Source organism: Canis lupus, chromosome 2, assembly GCF_011100685.1.
Source record: "Canis lupus familiaris isolate Mischka breed German Shepherd chromosome 2, alternate assembly UU_Cfam_GSD_1.0, whole genome shotgun sequence".
Classification (NCBI taxonomy): domain Eukaryota; kingdom Metazoa; phylum Chordata; class Mammalia; order Carnivora; family Canidae; genus Canis; species Canis lupus.
In genome coordinates this window covers 40,714,226-40,732,100 of record NC_049223.1, presented here as the reverse complement: position 1 = coordinate 40,732,100, position 17,875 = coordinate 40,714,226, and the positions used below count along the sequence as shown (strand labels likewise).

Genomic DNA, 17,875 nt, shown 5'->3' with positions numbered 1-17,875 from the left:
ATTGATTGGTTTGAGGGGAGGAGGAGTGAGAGTGAGCATGAGCCAGGGGGAGAGGGGCAGAGGGAGAGGGAGAGAGAATCCCAAGCAGATTCTCCACTGAGTGTGGAGCCTGACACCAGGCTTAATCTCATGACTCTGAGATCACAACCTGAGCCAAAACCAGGAGTTAGATGCTCAACTGACCTAGCCATCCAGGCACCCCTGAATAATCATTTTCTATTCCCACAAAAATTGTATGAAGCAGATATAATTATTAGCCCCCATTTACAGACAAGAAAACTGGGGATCAGAGAGGCAAGTCACTTCACCAAGTTCTCTCTATGAAAATATATCTATTTCCACAATCCTTAAATACTAAACACACATATACACAAAAAAGCATGCAATCTTAAGACTGAAATTTTTAGTAGTATTAGCTTTTTGAGAAGCTTATTGGATTGCCTTCATTTTTCTCCTTTCACCACAGACAAAGGACAGCGTTGCCAGCCATAGGTTGGCATTTGTCCACAGAGGGTGTCTGGGAAGCACTGGTTTACCCTATAACTGACACCATGATACTAGCTAAAGTTGAAGGTCAGCTCTAGAGCATATCACTTGATCCCCTGAAGAAAAATTATTTGGCTGGCTCACTAACCTTTAATCATTCCAAATGGTTGGCAGCAAATGGTGGCCACTAATACATGTAGAGCCTGGCAAGTCCTTTAAGGATGTATTTGGACCTTCTCCAGAGAAGCAGCCTCTGAGGCCAATTGATGGCATCTGTTTGCATAGTCAGCACTTCCTTTTTATGAAACTCTGTGCCCCAGGGCGTCTGGGATTTACTGACACCCATTCCTGGTGCCAAGATCAAGCAATGGTCACCAACAGCTTCTTTTCCTGCTGCCTGAACCCCAATTCAGAAGTCAAAAATATACTGGCTATTTCCTTAGAATAAATCAGAAAGTAGAACAGTGGGGGTAGAACAGGGGTGATCAATACCTCCAATTGCTTGATGCCCCTTCTGTTGAATAAATGCCCCCACTAGGAAATAAATTCTGCCTCATGACAATTCAGATGAATCACAGGCTGTTACCCATTTATTTGAACCCAATCTGTATGACAGTTAAATGATATACAAATATAATACATTTTATCCATTAAAACAGTAGATTTTTTTGGCCCAAATCCTTCCATTGGCTCACACTGATCAACCAAAAGAGAGTCGGTAAAGAGTGACTTTAAGCCTCTATGGAGAACAGATACCAGTCTCCCTGCCTGGCCTCTCAGTTTAAGGCCTAGAGGGCTATGGATGGGTATCAGAGGGGTCCCCGAATATGTGAAGCAATGTCTGCAGGATGCTGTGGATTGAGGCTTAGCACAATATGCCCCGCAGGCCAAATCCATCCCACCATCTATTTTTACATGGCTTGTAAGCTAAGAATGGCTTTTGTATTTTTAATATGCTTAAAAAACAATAAAAAGAATATTTTGTGACAAGTGAAAATGATGTGAAATTCAAATTACAGTGCCCATAAAGGAAATGTTACTGGAAGAGAGCCACCTTCATTTGTTTTCTCATTATCTGTGGCTACTTCCATGCTATGAAGGCAGAGTTGAGTAGTTGTGGCAGAGACTGAACTGCAAACCATAAGATACTTACTATTTGGCCCATCACACAAAAAGTATGCCAACCTCTATGTGAAGTAATAATCAGAAATAAAAAATACAGGCTACTCGAGTATAAAGCAAGGTTAACATGACTTATTTTACTGGACAAATGACTCCAGAAAGGGAAGAAGAGATAGTTTAAGAGAAAAAAAATAAAGCAAGTGCTGGTCTATTGAATTCAAAATCTATAACCATATGTTTTTCAGTTTTTCACCATAGAAACAGGGCTCGCTGTCCCAATTTAACAAGAATATTATTCCATCATTGGCTTTTTGTGTCTGTTTCCAAATGAAATTTCCATGACGGGTCACATAGCAATGCGTAGTTGGAGCCCTTGTATAATGCATACAACCTGAATTAATGTCATTGAGCTGGATCCTCCTTCCCTGCCCTTCTCATTGCAGACAGTAGGCTTGGAGTACCAATCTCATGGTCTGAACACTGAAACCAGCTTACAGATCTATTTTTCAACCTAGGTAGTTTCAAGATGAAAACTGAAAAATATCTATAGCTTTGGACAAAATGAGAAATTAGTAGACCTTGAATGTTATTTGATACTAAACAACTCACCACAATTTCTTCATAAATTAGGAAAGAACTAAAATGTTCTTTGTTTAAAAAAGCAATAAAGAAGAAATAAACGGTCTCTAAAATCTAATTCCTGGGGCAGCCCGGTGGCGCAGCGGTTTAGCGCCGCCTTTAGCCCAGGGCGTGATCCTGGAGACCCTGGATCAAGTCCCACGTCAGGCTCTCTGTATGATGCCTGCTTCAACCTCTGCCTGTGTCTCTGCCTCTCTCTCTCTCTCTGTCTCTATGAATAAATAAATAAAATCTTTAAAATAAATAAATAAATCTAATTCCTACTTGGACCAGTAACATCAATATTTCAGAATTAAATAGAGATACCTAGTGTTTAACTCATTAACCTGAGTAAACATGAATTGTGCTCCAAGAAGAACTCATGGTGAGAAAACCTTACAGAATATAACCACTCTTTAGCAGTAGAGATTTGACATGTCATAATCTGCTGCCATGAAACTAGAGGGGAAAAAACATCCATGGGAACAAACCATTTTTCCAACAGAGAAAGAAGAGATGCAATCACGACTTTTCCTTTCCCAAGCTGAGATCTCCAGAATATTATGTGGTACAATATATTAAAAGATTTCCTACAGAAACGATTTCATTTTGAAGTAAGTCAGAAAAATCAGAATCCTGAGATTTCAATATTGTAGGACTTTTCAGAGTCTTTAACATGCTAGTAAGCACTGTAAATCTATGAAGGCAGGATGTAGCTTTATTACATTAGCATGAATGGATTCTCCTAAACATGTATTCGTAACTCACTGCTCAGGAAACCAGCAAATCAAAATCACTAGCTCTGCCTTTCGGTCTGTTTTCTTGGCTGTCTGAAATAAAGCCCTCATAAGTGCCTGTTCTTATAAACTGGCAGAGCTAAGGTTATTTATGACAAATGTGTTAACTCAATGTTAGACCGTCCAAGGTGCCTTAATTTTTTAAGAAGCCAATTCTCACTAGAGAAATTTTCCTTCTACCTTCCCAATCATTTTATTTATTTATTTATTTTTAATTTTTTTTTCAATTTATTTATTTATGATAGTCACAGAGAGAGAGAGAGAGAGAGGGGCAGAGACACAGGCAGAGGGAGAAGCAGGTTCCATGCACTGGGAGCCCAATGTGGGATTCGATCCCAGGTCTCCAGGATCGCGCCCTGGGCCAAAGGCAGGTGCCAAACCACTGCGCCACTCAGGGATCCCCTTCCCAATAATTTTAATCCAAAATACTAAATGATATGAGACAACCTGATTCACATTTGAGGGGGGAAAGTCTGAAATTCATTTGCCTCTCCAAGTGGGTACAAAATGCAGTGCGTAGACATTAAAATAACAGAGGAGATTTTCAAAGTCCTTCCTTCTTGGAATCAATTCAGTAACTTCCCATTTCTTTTGCATTGCAAATCTGTGGTCAATTTTTTTGGCCCAACATTTTGAAGGACCCATTGCCTCTGCCACCAAAGATGTAGGAAAACTGGAACCAGTCACAGAGCCTAGGACACAAGTGTTGCCAAATGAAAGTAGAACAGTAAGTTTTCAGCAACTCCAAAGAATAATGCAATAATTTGGCTCTCTCTGCAAACTCAGGGCATTGATGAACTTTTTCAGCAGCTTTTAACCTAAAGCCAATTTTTCTTAGCTTTAACACTCCAGAAGAAAATTGTCCCTGGGTTTGACTAAACCAATTTTATCACCTCTACATTCTATGTGTATGCTTAGAAACACATATTACTTACAATGATTGCACGACCCTCTCCTGTTGCCTAGACCCTGAATTACAAACAAGTCTACCTTCTGATATTCAAGAGTTTTTCTTTTCTTTTTTTTTTTTTTTTGAGTTTTTCTTTTCTAAATCACCTTGAAAACCTCAATGAGCAGGCTTTTCAAATGTTGATTTTTTTTTTAATAAAACAAGCCAAAAAAAAAAAAAAAAAGACCAAGCAAAACAAAACAAAAACACTTTGTTCAGAGGAAATAAAGCAGATTTAAAGAAAAAGTTACAATCATTAAAAAATATCATTTAACAAGCTTATTCTTTACTTTCAGAAAACTTACAATGTCTTTTCATATCCTTAATTATTTCTCAGAGTATCTATATGGTAGTTGGGTATGGGGGAGCGCATTTGTCACTGTGTCTGTTGATCAAACGGGTTTACTTAAATAGTCAGCTTTGGGCTTAAATCAGAAAAAGTACAGTTTATTGATTTTTCAGCCTACTGGGTTTTTGATTTTGCCTGAAATGAAAACACAGTCACCCCAGGGGAAGGATGAAAGAAGAAACCAGATGAAATTATGTTTTTGTGAAATCATTAACTTGGCTTCTTTTTAAAGGACTTTTATATAGGTTTTCACAGAATCCATACAATCTGCCATCCTGTCAGTTCAATTTCATTGACAGAATTGTGAATAGGTCATATTAACTAACTATGGCATCTACAAGAGCTGCATCTAATCAATTTTGTGTCTTTCGAGGTTGAAGTACAGCAAAGTTCATGCTAAGTGACTTTCCTAGTAAATAATAGTGTAACTAGCATTAATTGGGCAATTACCTTATTTGAGACACCTCACTGTTTTACTTGTCTTGTTTTTACTGTAACCTCACAATGACCCAAGGAAGGATGCCTGATTATCGTTTGCATTTTATATAGGAAAAAACTGAGGCTTTACAGAGGTTTAGTAACTTGCAGAATAGAAAGTTGGGTGTTTTTTGTTTTTTTTTGTTTTTTGTTTTCATTCTGTTTTGTTTTGTTTTTCCACATTGATTCACTAGTAAATACTTAGGTTTGGGAACTTTTTCTTCCATGGTGCATTTCAAGTTCCCTCAAAACACTTTATAATTAGTCAAGTTGACTCTCGTGTTTGATGATGGGCGATCAGAACATGTCTCCTTTGATTTACTTTTCTTGTAGAAACACCTAGATCGCTAGTCTGTGGTGCTGCTGAGATTTAAACCTGTGTATAGTGTGTCTACTAGCAGAGCCCATGGTTTTATCCACTATGCTAAGTAGTCTTCCGTTATGAAACACAAAACCGTCTTCCCTAATTAGGTGGAAGACAGTGTAATGTTTCCTTAAAAAATTAAAGAATTACCATATGATCCAGTAATTTTACATTTAAGTATATACCTGAAAGAATGGAGAACAGGGAGTTGAACAGATATTTGTACACTTATGTTTATAGCAGTGTTATTTACAATAGTCGAAGGTAGAAACAACCGAATGTCCACTGATAAAAAAGAATAAACAAAATGTGATATATACTTGTAATGGAATATTATTCAACCTTAAAAAGGAATGGAATTCTGATAAATGCTATGATATGGATAAACCTTGGAAACATTATGCTAAATGAAATAAGCCAGACACAAAAGGACAAATGTTACATGATCCCACTTATTAAGGTACCTGGAATAGTCAGATTCATAGAATCATAAAGTAGAAAGATTTTTGCCAAGGACTGGGTTGGTAGGGGGTCAGGGAAGAGGGAAAGGGGAGTTACTGTGTAATGGGTACCAGATTTCAGTTTGGGAAGATGAGAAAATTCTAGAGATACATGAGGGTAATCGTTGCCCAAAATGTGAATATACTTCATGCCACTGAACTGTATGTACGTACACTTAAAATGATTAAAATGGTACATTTTATTATGCATATTTTATCAAAACAAAAAAAGTAGTTAGGACTTAGGTCCTAACTAAAATATAAAAGGTAGGCCACAAAGCAAAACAAAAATTGTATAATTCAAGATCTACTTTGTAAAAGGTAATAGTAATCAGATAAGTAGATCTTATTCTACTCAATAGGACTATAAATCTTTTTTACTTTGGTCTCATTATACAAAGATCACCATAGATAGCTAATAGAATGGTCCTTTCAAGATCACTATCAGATGGAACAACACGAAATACAAAGTATTGGTGAATTCCACCACGAACAGCTTATTTTACTGGATGTCTGGTAACATCTTATTCCTTAATTACCTTTGAAGTAAATTAGACACTTTTCTAGAAGAAATCTTGAAATATTACTTGCGAAAATTGGTTCAGATTTCCTTCTCCAATCTATATACTGGGAATAGCAAACACTTTGAAGGAAATATTAAACATTTTTTCATCATATATTGGGATTCTTTTCAGCAATATTTTTAAAATAATGAAATTGGCTCACTTAAGTGTCCTAGATTCTGGCCCAGTGTGATTATTTAAATAAAAATGAGATAGAAAATGATGTAGGCATTAATGTTCTTTGATTAGTCAGTGCTTTTTGTTGTTTTTGTTTCTTGGTCGGAAGCTTTATAAGCAGTCAAATAAAATTATACCTTGTGATCAATCTAGAGCTATGAAAGGAGTTATATCAACTTTATAGGATTTACTGATTAAAAAAAATGTAATTGCTCAGAATGTCATACTCTCTCTCCCAAAACTCAGTGATCTTATAAACAAACAAGTGAATATGGTAATTAAATATGGTCCCTTTTTATAAATTATAAACTCCAATCCATGAGAATGTTAAGAAACAGTCAATTATTCATTTCTGTTTTGTCATTATTTGGACATTGGATTTGGGTTCCCTGTGCTTGAACTGTTCTTCTCAAGTCATTACATGAGTGGCTTCTTTTTACCTTTCAGGCTTCACCTCAGATGTCACCTCCTCAGAAAGGCCCCCCCCTGACCACACTCTCTCTCAGGTGGTCTCTCTACCATCACCCTATCCCTCTCCATAAGATCATGGAGTCATTTCCTTGGGGGCACTTTAACACTGTCTCAAGTTGTCTGGTTTATGTGTTTGTTTACTTGTTCATTGTTTGCCTTCCCCCATCAGAACATGAGCTCCACAGGGCCAGGGCCAATCTTTCCCTGCGCTTTTTTCATCCTATCTAGCAGAGTGACAGGCTCGTAGTAGGTAGATTTGCCTTTTTCTTTCTGCCTTGCATCTCTTTGTGTAGACATTCTCTTTATGGGTGCTGTGGTAGGCTGATCTCAGCAGGCTACAGGCTGGACAACTAAAAGGTGGTGACCTACCAGGGGTTACAAAGGATCTGCAGGGCATCTGGTTGGCTCAGATGGATGGGTGTCTGACTTTTGATTTTGGATCAAGTTATGATCTCAGGGTCATGTGAACGATCCCCGCATGGGGCTCCATGTTCAGCGCACAGTCTGTTTGAGATTCTCTCTCTGCCCCACCCCCAATCATGTGTGTTTTCTCTCTCTCTCTCTCTCAAACAAACAAATAAATCTTATTAAAAGAAAAGAAAAGAAAAAAGGACCTGCTGGCTCCTCAGGCCTAACTTTACCTGAATTTAGTTACTCTAGAGTCCCCCAAAGGTACTCATAAATGGTACCTTATTTCCCTTTTGCCTCAGTCCTTTGGGTCTCTAGATTTCTTGTGCACCCCATGAGAAGAAAGGCTGGCTGAACTAAAGAAAATTTAGATAGCTCTGTTTTTTTCTCATTATCACACTATCCTAATACCTTAAAGTGACACATATCTCTCCCAAGTTATGAACATGAATCTGGCCTCTCTTTTCTGCTCTCTTCTCTGGGGCCTTATGCACAACATTAGCTCTGAATCCCAGGGAGCACAGAGAACCAAACACATGAAACACAAGCCCACTTGTCTTTTCATTTGAGAGATGGAAAAATCATGTAACATCACTGGTCTTTAGATCTTTGCCTTTACTGTTGGATAAAGTGAAGCAAAGCAACTGAAATAAGGGTGGGAAGAAGTTTACTAAGACTATTTTCTCAACGTGTAATTCAGAGTTCCCATGAGATACTATGTACAAGTAATAATAATGCACCTTTGAATTGATAGAGAATGAGAGCAGGGCATTGTGAGCAAATATTTGTGTTAAAAAGGGTCCATCCAGGGCATTTTGGTGGCTCAGGGGATCCCAGGTCCTGGGATCGAGTTCTGCATCAGGCTCCCTGCAGGGAGCCTTCTCCCTCTGCCTGTGTCTCTGCCTCTTGCTGTGTCTCTCATGAATAAATAAATAAAATCTTTAAAGAAAAAAAAACGGGGGGTCTACCCAAAGAACCAAAAACTGAGATGGTGGTAAGCTTCTGGTTGCCCCTGACCATGGCAAACAGCTAGTTCTCCCCTTCTCTTGTAACCAAACAGAATTTCTTTTTAGACGGTTCACGGCCACATAAGAAAACAAACTCAATTTCCCAGTTTCCCTTGTAACCAAGCATGAGTGTGTACTCTGGAGTGATGAGCAACAGCCATTTCATATGCTTCATATGCTTCAAGGCAGTGGGCTCCACCTCCCTACTCTACCCCTCCCCTGTGGGTGCAGGGTGGATGCAGCGGGGAGCATCCCGAGGCAGGGGGGGGACAGTGACTCTAGTGAAAGGAAGAGAAGGGCAGAAGCAGGCTTGTGGGAGCCGGAGTTCCGAGCCCTCTGGAGCCACACATTTCCTGCATTACTCTGCCTATTTTGTTACACGAGAAAGTAAAACCTGTGCATCTTGTTAAGCCACCCTTAGTGGCTTATTTGCGGTTTCTGTTGCAATAAACAAATTTGCTTTCTGACATAGTAAGCTTTACTTGCTGATTTCCATGCTGCCTCATAAGTTTTGCAAAGTGGCTTTTGCAAAACTAAACTTTTTGAGTTGAAAACAACCTTTGAGGATGACCCTATCCCCTCATTTAACTGATGAGGAAATTGAAGATCAAGTGGGTGCATAAACTTCTTGAGCCCCACAGGTAGCTTGGAATAGGACCAGGGCTTAGAACTCCTGAATTTCAGTTCATTGTTCTTTTCCTTCGTGGTCTAATTAGCAGGACTCTCTCCCTCTGAGAGGCCTGGACAACTTATTAGCTGCACGGGACTGCCTTTTTCCCGTCAACCTATAAGTAGCTGGCCCCACATATATACCAACAAGGCTGCTCTGGCTTCCACTCTAGGAAGGACGGTTGCTATGGGGTGGCACAGGCCCTCTTCTGGCAAGCCTCACTGTGGGATGGCAGGAGAATCGGGAAAACTCTTGCTTTTCATTCTTTTCTTGCTGAGCCTGACCTTGAAAGTTTCCCTTTCCTCCAATAACACTAATTCATTTTCCTATGACCTAGCATTGTGAAACTTGTCTAGGACCCTGATGCATGTCAGTTAGAAGCTCAGAAGGCACCTACTTGCATGATTCCACACCATAACATAATGAGTATTGATTATTTTTCAGATGTAATTTGGTAATAGAAAAAATCTTCTATAACAACTAGCAACGCGGGTAACTCCAGCTGTCAGGGAGACAGCACAGAGAACAACAAATCATTTAGTTTCAAGGTCTATCCACCAGGTGCCTGACCACAGCTCCCTTTGACAAAGGGTATTGGTATAGTCCTAATTAAGAAAACTGCCCAAAGTCCCCTGGAAGGTGCAAGGTAAAATCCATATAAGCATATGAGATCCTCAGGCTTACTCTTGCAGTTTTCTTTTTTAAGTCTTGACTGCGATTTACTTATGAAACAAGGTATTTATATTTGAATTCTGCAAAATTTTGTATTTTACTTCCAGTTATCACATATTTCTTACCATCCTCATTTTCATCAAACACAGGTGGTTTGCTTGAGGTGTTGGCTCCCATGGTCAAGTCTGCCCAGACCCGGATCCTCCGGTTACAGTATCCTGGCAGAAACATTCATTTTCACTCAAAAGAGATCTGGAAGCCTTAGGTCGATAGCTGGGAGAGAAAAAGAAGTGGTATCCTTACAATACGGTCAGGAACTCGGAGCACAGAACTGTGGCTGCAATATTAACCTAATCTGTACTCTGAGAGCAGAATTTTTTGTGATTGAAAATGAAAACTTCATAAATAACATTGGGCATCTGGGAGAACCACCACATGGCCTTGTTGGGAGTGGTCCTGGACTTAGGAAGAAGGAAGAGAGTAAAATATTTCTCTAAATATGAAAACAAGTTTAAAATGTGGTGAACCACATTTTAACACGTATATAATAAAAGTAATACTTTACTGCGACTCTGTATTTTTGAGAAAATGTATTTGTTTAAAATTTTTTTTTGATGTTTGACAACTTTATTCCTTTTTGGTCATAAAAATACATTTCCCACCTCCTTCCTCCTACTCTGGAAGGTACTACAATGTAAAAAGAACAAGCTCTGAGTTTGGCTTTACCACACCAGCAAACTGCTAAATTTCACTGAACATGTTTCTTTTTTTCCCCTTCCCCTGAACTTGAAAATGATGATGGTCCTCTCTTCAAAGGCAAATTAAATGTGATTTGAGTTCAATACATAAAAGTATTTTCACAGTGTAAGTGTTTCATGATTTTTGGCCACTCTGAAGCTCAAATTAAAGGATGTAAGTAAGAGCTAAAAACCCCCTGAAAAAAAAAAAAAAGTACATTTATGGCTTTGTTCATTTTAAATACTTTCCCTGAAATTGGTAAGGAGAGGCAGCATCCAGAGTTCTGGTTTTAAAACTGACACTAATAATGGCTTTGGGCCAGTTACTTGACCCGTTGTGTCTAAAATGGAAGAAACAATAGTGCCTTCCTCAAGAATCACAAGCTCACATGCCTACAAGAGCCAGGCAGAAATGCAGGCGAGTGCACTGGACCAGTGCACTGGCCATCAGTGCCTCGTGGAGATCCTGGTGACCTGGAGAACCCAGGCTCCATCTAAAAGAAGTCATTACTCTCAGATCTAGAAGTTTGTCACTATGGGACCAGGGGCCAGATCTTCAAATTTGATTTAAAAAAAAAAAAAGGGTGTGTGTGTGTGTGTGTGTGTGTGTGTGTGTGGTAAAGATTCAGATTTTATACAAAGCAGTATTTAAAAATTCACTTCAGCTATATGGCCTATGCAGATCTCAAGCATGGGACAAATGTGGCTCGAGGGATATAGTTAATGGGATAATGTCTACAAGGCAATTAACACAATGCCTGGCACATAAATTGCAAAGAATAGAACACTAATTTTAATAGTGTCTGTATTGCCTTACATATTATTTTGAACATCTGTTCATGGATTTCCTCTTGGAGTTTTTACACTTTTTACAGTTTAGAGATAGAATTGAAGAAAGTGTCCCAAGCAAACCTGGGGGAAGGATGAGTTATTAAAAAAGAACTTGAGAAGCTCCTAGGCAAGTCTAGAAGAAAAGCTCATTTTTCCATTAGGAAAATGTAAGTAAAGCCTTCATTTGGAAGGCAGACTCATTAAGGAAATGCTACTTTTCATACTAAAAGCCAACTGCTGGCAAAGTGCCTTATGGACTTTAAAAAGAATCATTAAATGGAGAGCAAAGAAAGAGTCAGCAATTAGGAAGCAACCAATTAAATGGTGGGGGGAGGCAGGTGGTAACAGGTGGCTGGAGCAAGCCCAAGGGGACTATTGACATCAGGAAGACAGAAAGCCCTCAACTCTATATGCAGGCTCCAAAAACAAACAGCCTTTAATTTTAGTACAAAAGGGGGTGAGGAAGAAGCAAGTGGGATGCCCTCAGTGTTTCAATAGGGGCCAAGGAGAAGCGAATGAGGTGCTCTCTGTTTTATATTCCATTGAGAGCTGAGAATAAGTGGGGAATACTGGGAAGGCAGAACCACAGATCACATTAGAGAAGATTGGTCCTAAAGAGAACATTGATTTTAACGAGTTGAGATTTTTAACACCATAGACTGGGATCACATTCTCTTTTATTTTGTGCATAAAACCCCCAGGACACATAATTTTCACACCACGCCCTAATCCTGTCATTCTTATATTTTTCTTCACTCCTCAGGCTCTTCTCAAGTAGCCTGTGTTCCTGTAGCATAAGATGTACCAAGCATTGACCTTGCAAGTTGTCAAGACAGAGAAAGAAAAGAGAAATATAACAGTTTGCCACATTTCAGAGTTCCATCTTGATGTGCAGATGATTTTGTTCACCAAAGATCCAGCGATTTTTAGCAGGAAGAAAAGATGTCAATAGGAAACCACTTTTGTGTCTGTTTGTGGAAGGGGGGGAGGTGGATGTGATGGCTTCTCCATTGGACCTAAGACACCCTTTCTTGTTTAGAACAGTCTTTCCCTCTTTCTCCCCAAGAGGATAACCAACTTAGGTAAGTCTCCCTCCTATGCAGAAGAAACCATCTCTGGCAGGAAAATGGAGACATATCTTTCCCATTCTGCTGCATAGGGCCCAGATGAGCTATAAGACTCTCCTCTGCCAAACCCCAAGCCACCCTGACCTCCTGGCACTAAAGTCTGCAGGGTTACAGGAGCATCATCTTAAGATGTCTAGAGGGCAGTGACTACGCATGCAAACGAATATCCTAAACGTAGAAAATCTAAGGGAAAAAGAAATGTGCCATATAAGAACACCAAAAAATATTTAGCTTCTACTCTGACCTGGCCAGTTATCAGATTATTCACAGCAGACTCATTCTCTCATGCCAGCGTTTGACCTCTGGCCTACACTTTTGGGGGCTGTCCACAGGTGAGCTTTTCTTTTTCTTTTTCTTTCTTTTTTTTTTTTTTTTCAGGTGAGCTTTTCTAAGCAGCTAAGGCCACCTAGGTAAAGAGGCATCGTCTTTAGGAACTGAAGAACCTACGCTGTCATGTGAGAAAGTTGCCCCTCTGAGGAACTGCTCAGGTTCATTGCCACAGCTTGTGCATAGAACGTAGTCGGCATTTGAAACACAGAACTTCTTAAACTGAGAAACACATAGAAAGATGGCAAGAAAGAAAATGTCATGAAAAACACCACTCTGTTGCACTGTTTACATCTCACCCACCTCGCTTCCTCATCTTTCTATATTAAGCATTACAGGTTAACATTATTTCCCTGTGAACCCTCAGGCCCAATTCATTCCCCTTTCATAGTTCCCAGAGACAAGACACAATCATGAGTCTAGTATATGTGTTACAGTCCCCTTTCTATGATTTTACACCACGACGTGTGTTTTAAATTAAGCCACCCAAATGACAGGGATGAGTAGGGACACTGGGCAGGCACCCTTCTTGGGATCATTTACGGTTACAAGTCTGCGAGCCAGGCACCCTGCTCTCTGAAGCTCCGACGTCTGCTTGTTAAGCGCCGCGTAGCAGTCCACGGAGTGAACACACCACGTTTTATTTTCCTGTGTAAAAATGTTCAACTCCTTCAGCTTTGGGGAAAACATCCTAGTGGAGACGAAGCCAACCATCCGAGGCAGTTTTGCTGGTTCGGAAGCCGCGGAAGAGCAACTGCCAGAACCACCTTGCGCGCTCACCTCCCCCAGCAGGTGACGGCCGAAGTCGGCGGGGTCCGCACCTGCGCCCGCAGGCGGGCGGGGCGGGGCGGGGGCGCCCGCAGGGGCAAGCGGGGTCCACCCCGGCCCTCCCCGGTCGCGGCGGGTCCTCCCGGCCGCCCGCCCTCGCCTTCTCTCTTCCCCTTTAACTTCCTAGCTTCCCCGCGGCGCCCGGAGCAGGAGCAGGCAGGTTTATTGAAAAGGAAGCGGATGCAGACCCCCACTCACCTCGATCCTATCCCCGTGGCCCGTCGTCTCCGCCGAGAGGTGGCCCCGGGGCTTCCGCCCGGGCCGGGCGCTCGCGAGGGACTCCCGAGCCGCGGGGACCGCCACGCGGGGCGCCCACCTGTCCGGCGGCGGGCGCGGGGCTGCGCGGGGCTGCGCGGGCGGGCTGCGCGGGCTGCGCGGGCTGCGCGGGGCGGGGCGGGGCGGCGGCACCTGCGACCGCCGGGGCTTCCGAGCCGAGCGCGCTGCCCCGGGAGCGAACGGCAGCGGGTGTCCCCCGCCGCGCTCCCCAGAGGCCGCCGGGCAGTCGCCTGGGAGAGCGATGGTCCCCGGGGTGGGCGCGTCGCCGGGGGAGGGCGGGCGGGCGGCGCGGGGAGGACGGCGCGGCGGGCGCGGCTCCGGGCCGAGGGCGGGGATCCCGCGGCGCCGGGGCTCGGGCCGGAGCCGCCTCCCGCAGAGGCCGCGGCTGCCCCGAGTGACCCCCTCCCCGCCGAGGCCCCGCCTGCCCCGAGTGACCCCCTCCCCGCCTGCCCCGAGTGACCCCCTTCCCCGCCTGCTCCGAGTGACCTCCTCCCCGCCGAGGCCCCGCCTGCCCCGAGTGACCCCCTCCCCACCGAGGCCCCGCCTGCCCCGAGGGACCCCGCCTGCCCCGAGTGACCCCCTTCCCCGCCTGCCCCGAGTGACCCCCTCCCCGCCGAGGGGCCCCGCCTGCCCCGAGTGACCCCCTCCCCACCGAGGCCCCGCCTGCCCCGAGGGACCCCGGCTGCCCCGAGTGACCCCCTTCCCCGCCTGCTCCGAGTGACCTCCTCCCCGCCGAGGCCCCGCCTGCCCCGAGGGACCCCCTTCCCCGCCCCGAGTGACCCCCTCCCCGCCCAGGCCGTGGCGGGGCCTCGGGGGTAGCGGTCGCGGCCCGCAGGCGCGGCGTGGGGAGGCAAGACTTTGTGTCCGACCCACGCGGGCAGCGGGGACCCCGAGGCCGAGAAGCTCTCTGGAGCCCGAGGACGGGTCTTTCCGTCCAGGGTGTCGCCGAGTTCCTTGTTTAGCTGCCGGGCAAACTGAGGCAGGGGCAGCGAGGATGCTCGCGGAGTTTAACGCGCAGTTAATGGAGAGAACTTTTTCCAGACCTAGGTTCGCCTCCCAGCCCCCCGTTTTGTTCCACGCACCTTTGTCACCCTGGACGTCTGCGTGTGGAGGTGGGGACAGGGCCTGGGCACAGACATGAAGGCAAGCCCACTGCAACCTCCTCCTCCTCCTCCTCCTTCTTCTTCTTAAAAAATTTTATTTATTTATTCGTGAGAGACACGGGCAGGGGGAGAAGCTGGCCCCCTGCGGGGAGCCCCATGCGGGACTCGATCCCGGGAACCCCGGGATCACGATGGAAGCCAAAGGCAGACAGACGCTCAATCACTGAGCCCCCCAGGTGGCCCTCCCTGGAACTCTTGTGTTCTTTTCCCTTGCTGCTCTCCGTACTTCCCCTTTGTAAAGATCCACATGGTCGAAATAACTTTTTATTGTTTTCTCACCAACCCGAGTCACGCATGGAAGACACCAGAGAACTGGCACCTGGCGCCTTTCTGTCCTGGGGGTGGTGGTGGGAGTGGTGGGCAGTTGTGGAGCCCGCGGAGACGGAGTGTGTAGGTCCAGGCGGGGGTGGGATGGAGACAGCTGCTCTGCAGCTCCAGCATTTCCCTGCCATGTGGAAATGCCAGCTCAGTGTTGCCAAATATTCAGATTTTAAAAGAGAAGCTAGCAACGAGAACTTCTGTGTGAAATCTCCCATTATTTAAAAACATTGGCAAGTTTAGAAAATGTTAAAAGACTGTGTTGGTCAAACAAAATGCATCTGTGGCTGAAATGTCTCTTCCAGATTCCTGTTTTGGTCTATCTAGTTGTAGAGTAGCAGGGAGTGCCGGAAGCATATTGGCTTTGTTCACCGTTTTTGGTAGCAGCTCTTAGAATGGTGTCTGCTGCATCTTAAAATAGCTGCTGAAATTTTTGAACAAGTCAGTGGTCCCCTTATGGTCAAGAGCCCCATAATTTACTCATGAAACAAAGATTTCAGAGTGGCTCTGTATCCTATTATGAGCCAGCCCCTTTTCTTTTTTTTTTGATTTTTTTTTAAATTTTATTTATTTATGATAGTCACACACACACACACACACACACACACACAGAGAGAGAGAGAGAGAGAGGCAGAGACACAGGCAGAGGGAGAAGCAGGCTCCATGCACTGGGAGCCCGACGTGGGATTCGATCCCAGGTCTCCAGGATCCTGCCCTGGGCCAAAGGCAGGCGCCAAACCGCTGCGCCACCCAGGGATCCCCAGCCCCTTTTCTCTTCTTGTTCTTATCTCAGGCGTCGGCCCCATCCTCCTTTGAAAATTGGAATAACCTTGAACTTCATCGAACCTGTTCTCTCATTTGCACTTGGAGTCTTGAGGAAGGGATTTGCCCAAAGCTGCACAGTGAGTTGGTGGCAGAGCCAGGTAGGAACTTACTTTATGTTGTCAACACCTTTTGAAGAACCGGAGAGAGGAACAGATGCTTTAAATGCACATTTAATGTGGAATTGAAGTCAGGATCTGAAAGAGGGCAACCACATTCAGAAAAAAAAAAAAAAAATCTTAAGGAATTAATTTCCTGGAGAGGGTATTCTCTTTACGGAAAAAAAAAAAAAAAAATCAGGCACCCAGCTGAAAATACAATGTTGTTGTTTGGAATGTGGAAGTTTACAAAACACTTGAGTTATCTTCATGGCACGGAGATTCCCTACAGATTTGTTGGACTGGTATTATTACCTCTTTCTGGGAGTTAATGATAGCCATTTTATTACCAAGAAAACTGACATTGCAAGAGTGTAGGCTGAGACTAGAACTGAAGTCTCTGGAAGCCTCTTCATTTTAGTGTCCTGGTTAGTATAAAGGGCTTTGGAGTCGGGCAGTCTTTTATCCAAAAGCCATCTCCACCCCTTAATATTTCTGAGATCTAGACAAGTCACCGAGATATTAGACAAGCTCCCCTGAACCTCAGTCTCCCAATTTCAGTAAAGCGGGCAATGGGCATTCATATCAGCCATGACCGGTGGAGGATTAAATGAGATAATGTATAGGTTAATGCACTTACCATGGTGCTAGACAGCAAAGAGGGAGCCCTTAGAGACTGGTAACTTTTAAGATTGTCATTTTAATTAGCAAGCTAGCAGATTCTGCCCCAGTGCTTCTCAGATCTGTTCTAGAAATCTTTCTTCTGATGGTACAGTCACTTTTGCTTAAAATAAACTACTCATCAGTCCTAATGTATCTAGTCCTGTAGAGGCTGGGCATACCACAGGTTTTGTGGGAAAATAGTGATTCTCGTTACCATCTCATATGTGGTCTAGCAAATGCAGACCTGTTTCAAAGAGCCGACTTTGTTTTAATCCTTTATTTATTTATTCAGTGATTTAGCCTCTCTTGCCTGAGTTCCTATCTCAAACGTAGCTGTCAGCTGTCGGAGACACTAAGGAGGCTGCCACACAAAGAAGTTACTTGGGAGACAAAGCAGGCCGGACCCTTCTGACAATCTCTGGAGCCCCCCAGTGGAGAGGAGAATGAAGGGAAAAGTAAACCAGAGAGGAAGAGTTGCCCTTGAAGTTGTCCACTGGGTTCCACGGCATTTAGAATAAAGTGATGCTCTTTACCTGAGCAGACAATCCCGTATACTGTCCATTCACTGCCAGTTTGTCCAGCTTCATCTAGAATCGCTGTTTCCTTTGCTCACTCAAGTCTAGCCACCCTGGTTTTGTGCTCTTTGAAGCTCATGCTGAGCCTGTCCACATCCCAGGGCATGTGAGTGAGCCTTCTTCATGCATGAACTCCTCACCATTCAGACACCAGCTCATATTTCTTTATCTCAGACAGAACTTCCTTCAACTCTTCACTTCCAGTTGTTTCTTCCCCACTTCTCCCCTACGCACTCTTGCTTTTTCCATCTCATCACTCACCATGAGCTAGAATTAATTTGCTTTTGTAACTTCTTTGCTATGGTTTGCCCATTGAATGCAGGCTCTGTGAAGGTGGGAATGGCAACTGCTTTATCCACCATTATATATACAGTGTGAAACTGGTGTTTGGTATATAGTAAGTGTTCAATTAAATGAAGAAACATTTCTCTGTTCCCATCATTCTCTGCATTGCTTAGTACAGGAGGAAAATACGAAGAA

At 43.6% G+C, this 17,875-nt stretch overlaps 1 protein-coding gene and 1 long non-coding RNA gene across 4 annotated transcripts in view; one reads left to right on the top strand and one right to left on the bottom strand.

Annotated features, from left to right (window-relative positions):
• The window catches only part of STK32A (serine/threonine kinase 32A), a 131,070-nt gene extending 117,252 nt beyond the window's left edge, over positions 1 to 13,818 (bottom strand). For 2 of the 3 annotated variants that reach the window (XM_038530544.1, XM_038530546.1), the window contains exons 1-2: positions 13,679 to 13,818; positions 9,756 to 9,903 (exon numbers count right to left, since the gene is read on the bottom strand). In XM_038530544.1, the coding sequence (XP_038386472.1) occupies positions 9,756 to 9,861 (106 nt within the window). In that variant the 5' untranslated portion in view covers positions 9,862 to 9,903; positions 13,679 to 13,818. Of the gene's footprint in view, positions 1 to 9,755; positions 9,904 to 12,772; positions 12,875 to 13,195; positions 13,376 to 13,678 lie in introns of those variants that run through there. The other variant, XM_038530545.1, reaches the window with a different exon arrangement.
• A 754-nt stretch (positions 13,819 to 14,572) lies between these two features.
• On the top strand, positions 14,573 to 17,866 carry LOC111094617. Its single transcript, XR_005354987.1, has 3 exons — positions 14,573 to 14,803; positions 16,031 to 16,160; positions 17,113 to 17,866. It is a non-coding gene; the product is annotated as an uncharacterized LOC111094617 (long non-coding RNA).
• Positions 17,867 to 17,875: the final 9 nt, after the last annotated feature.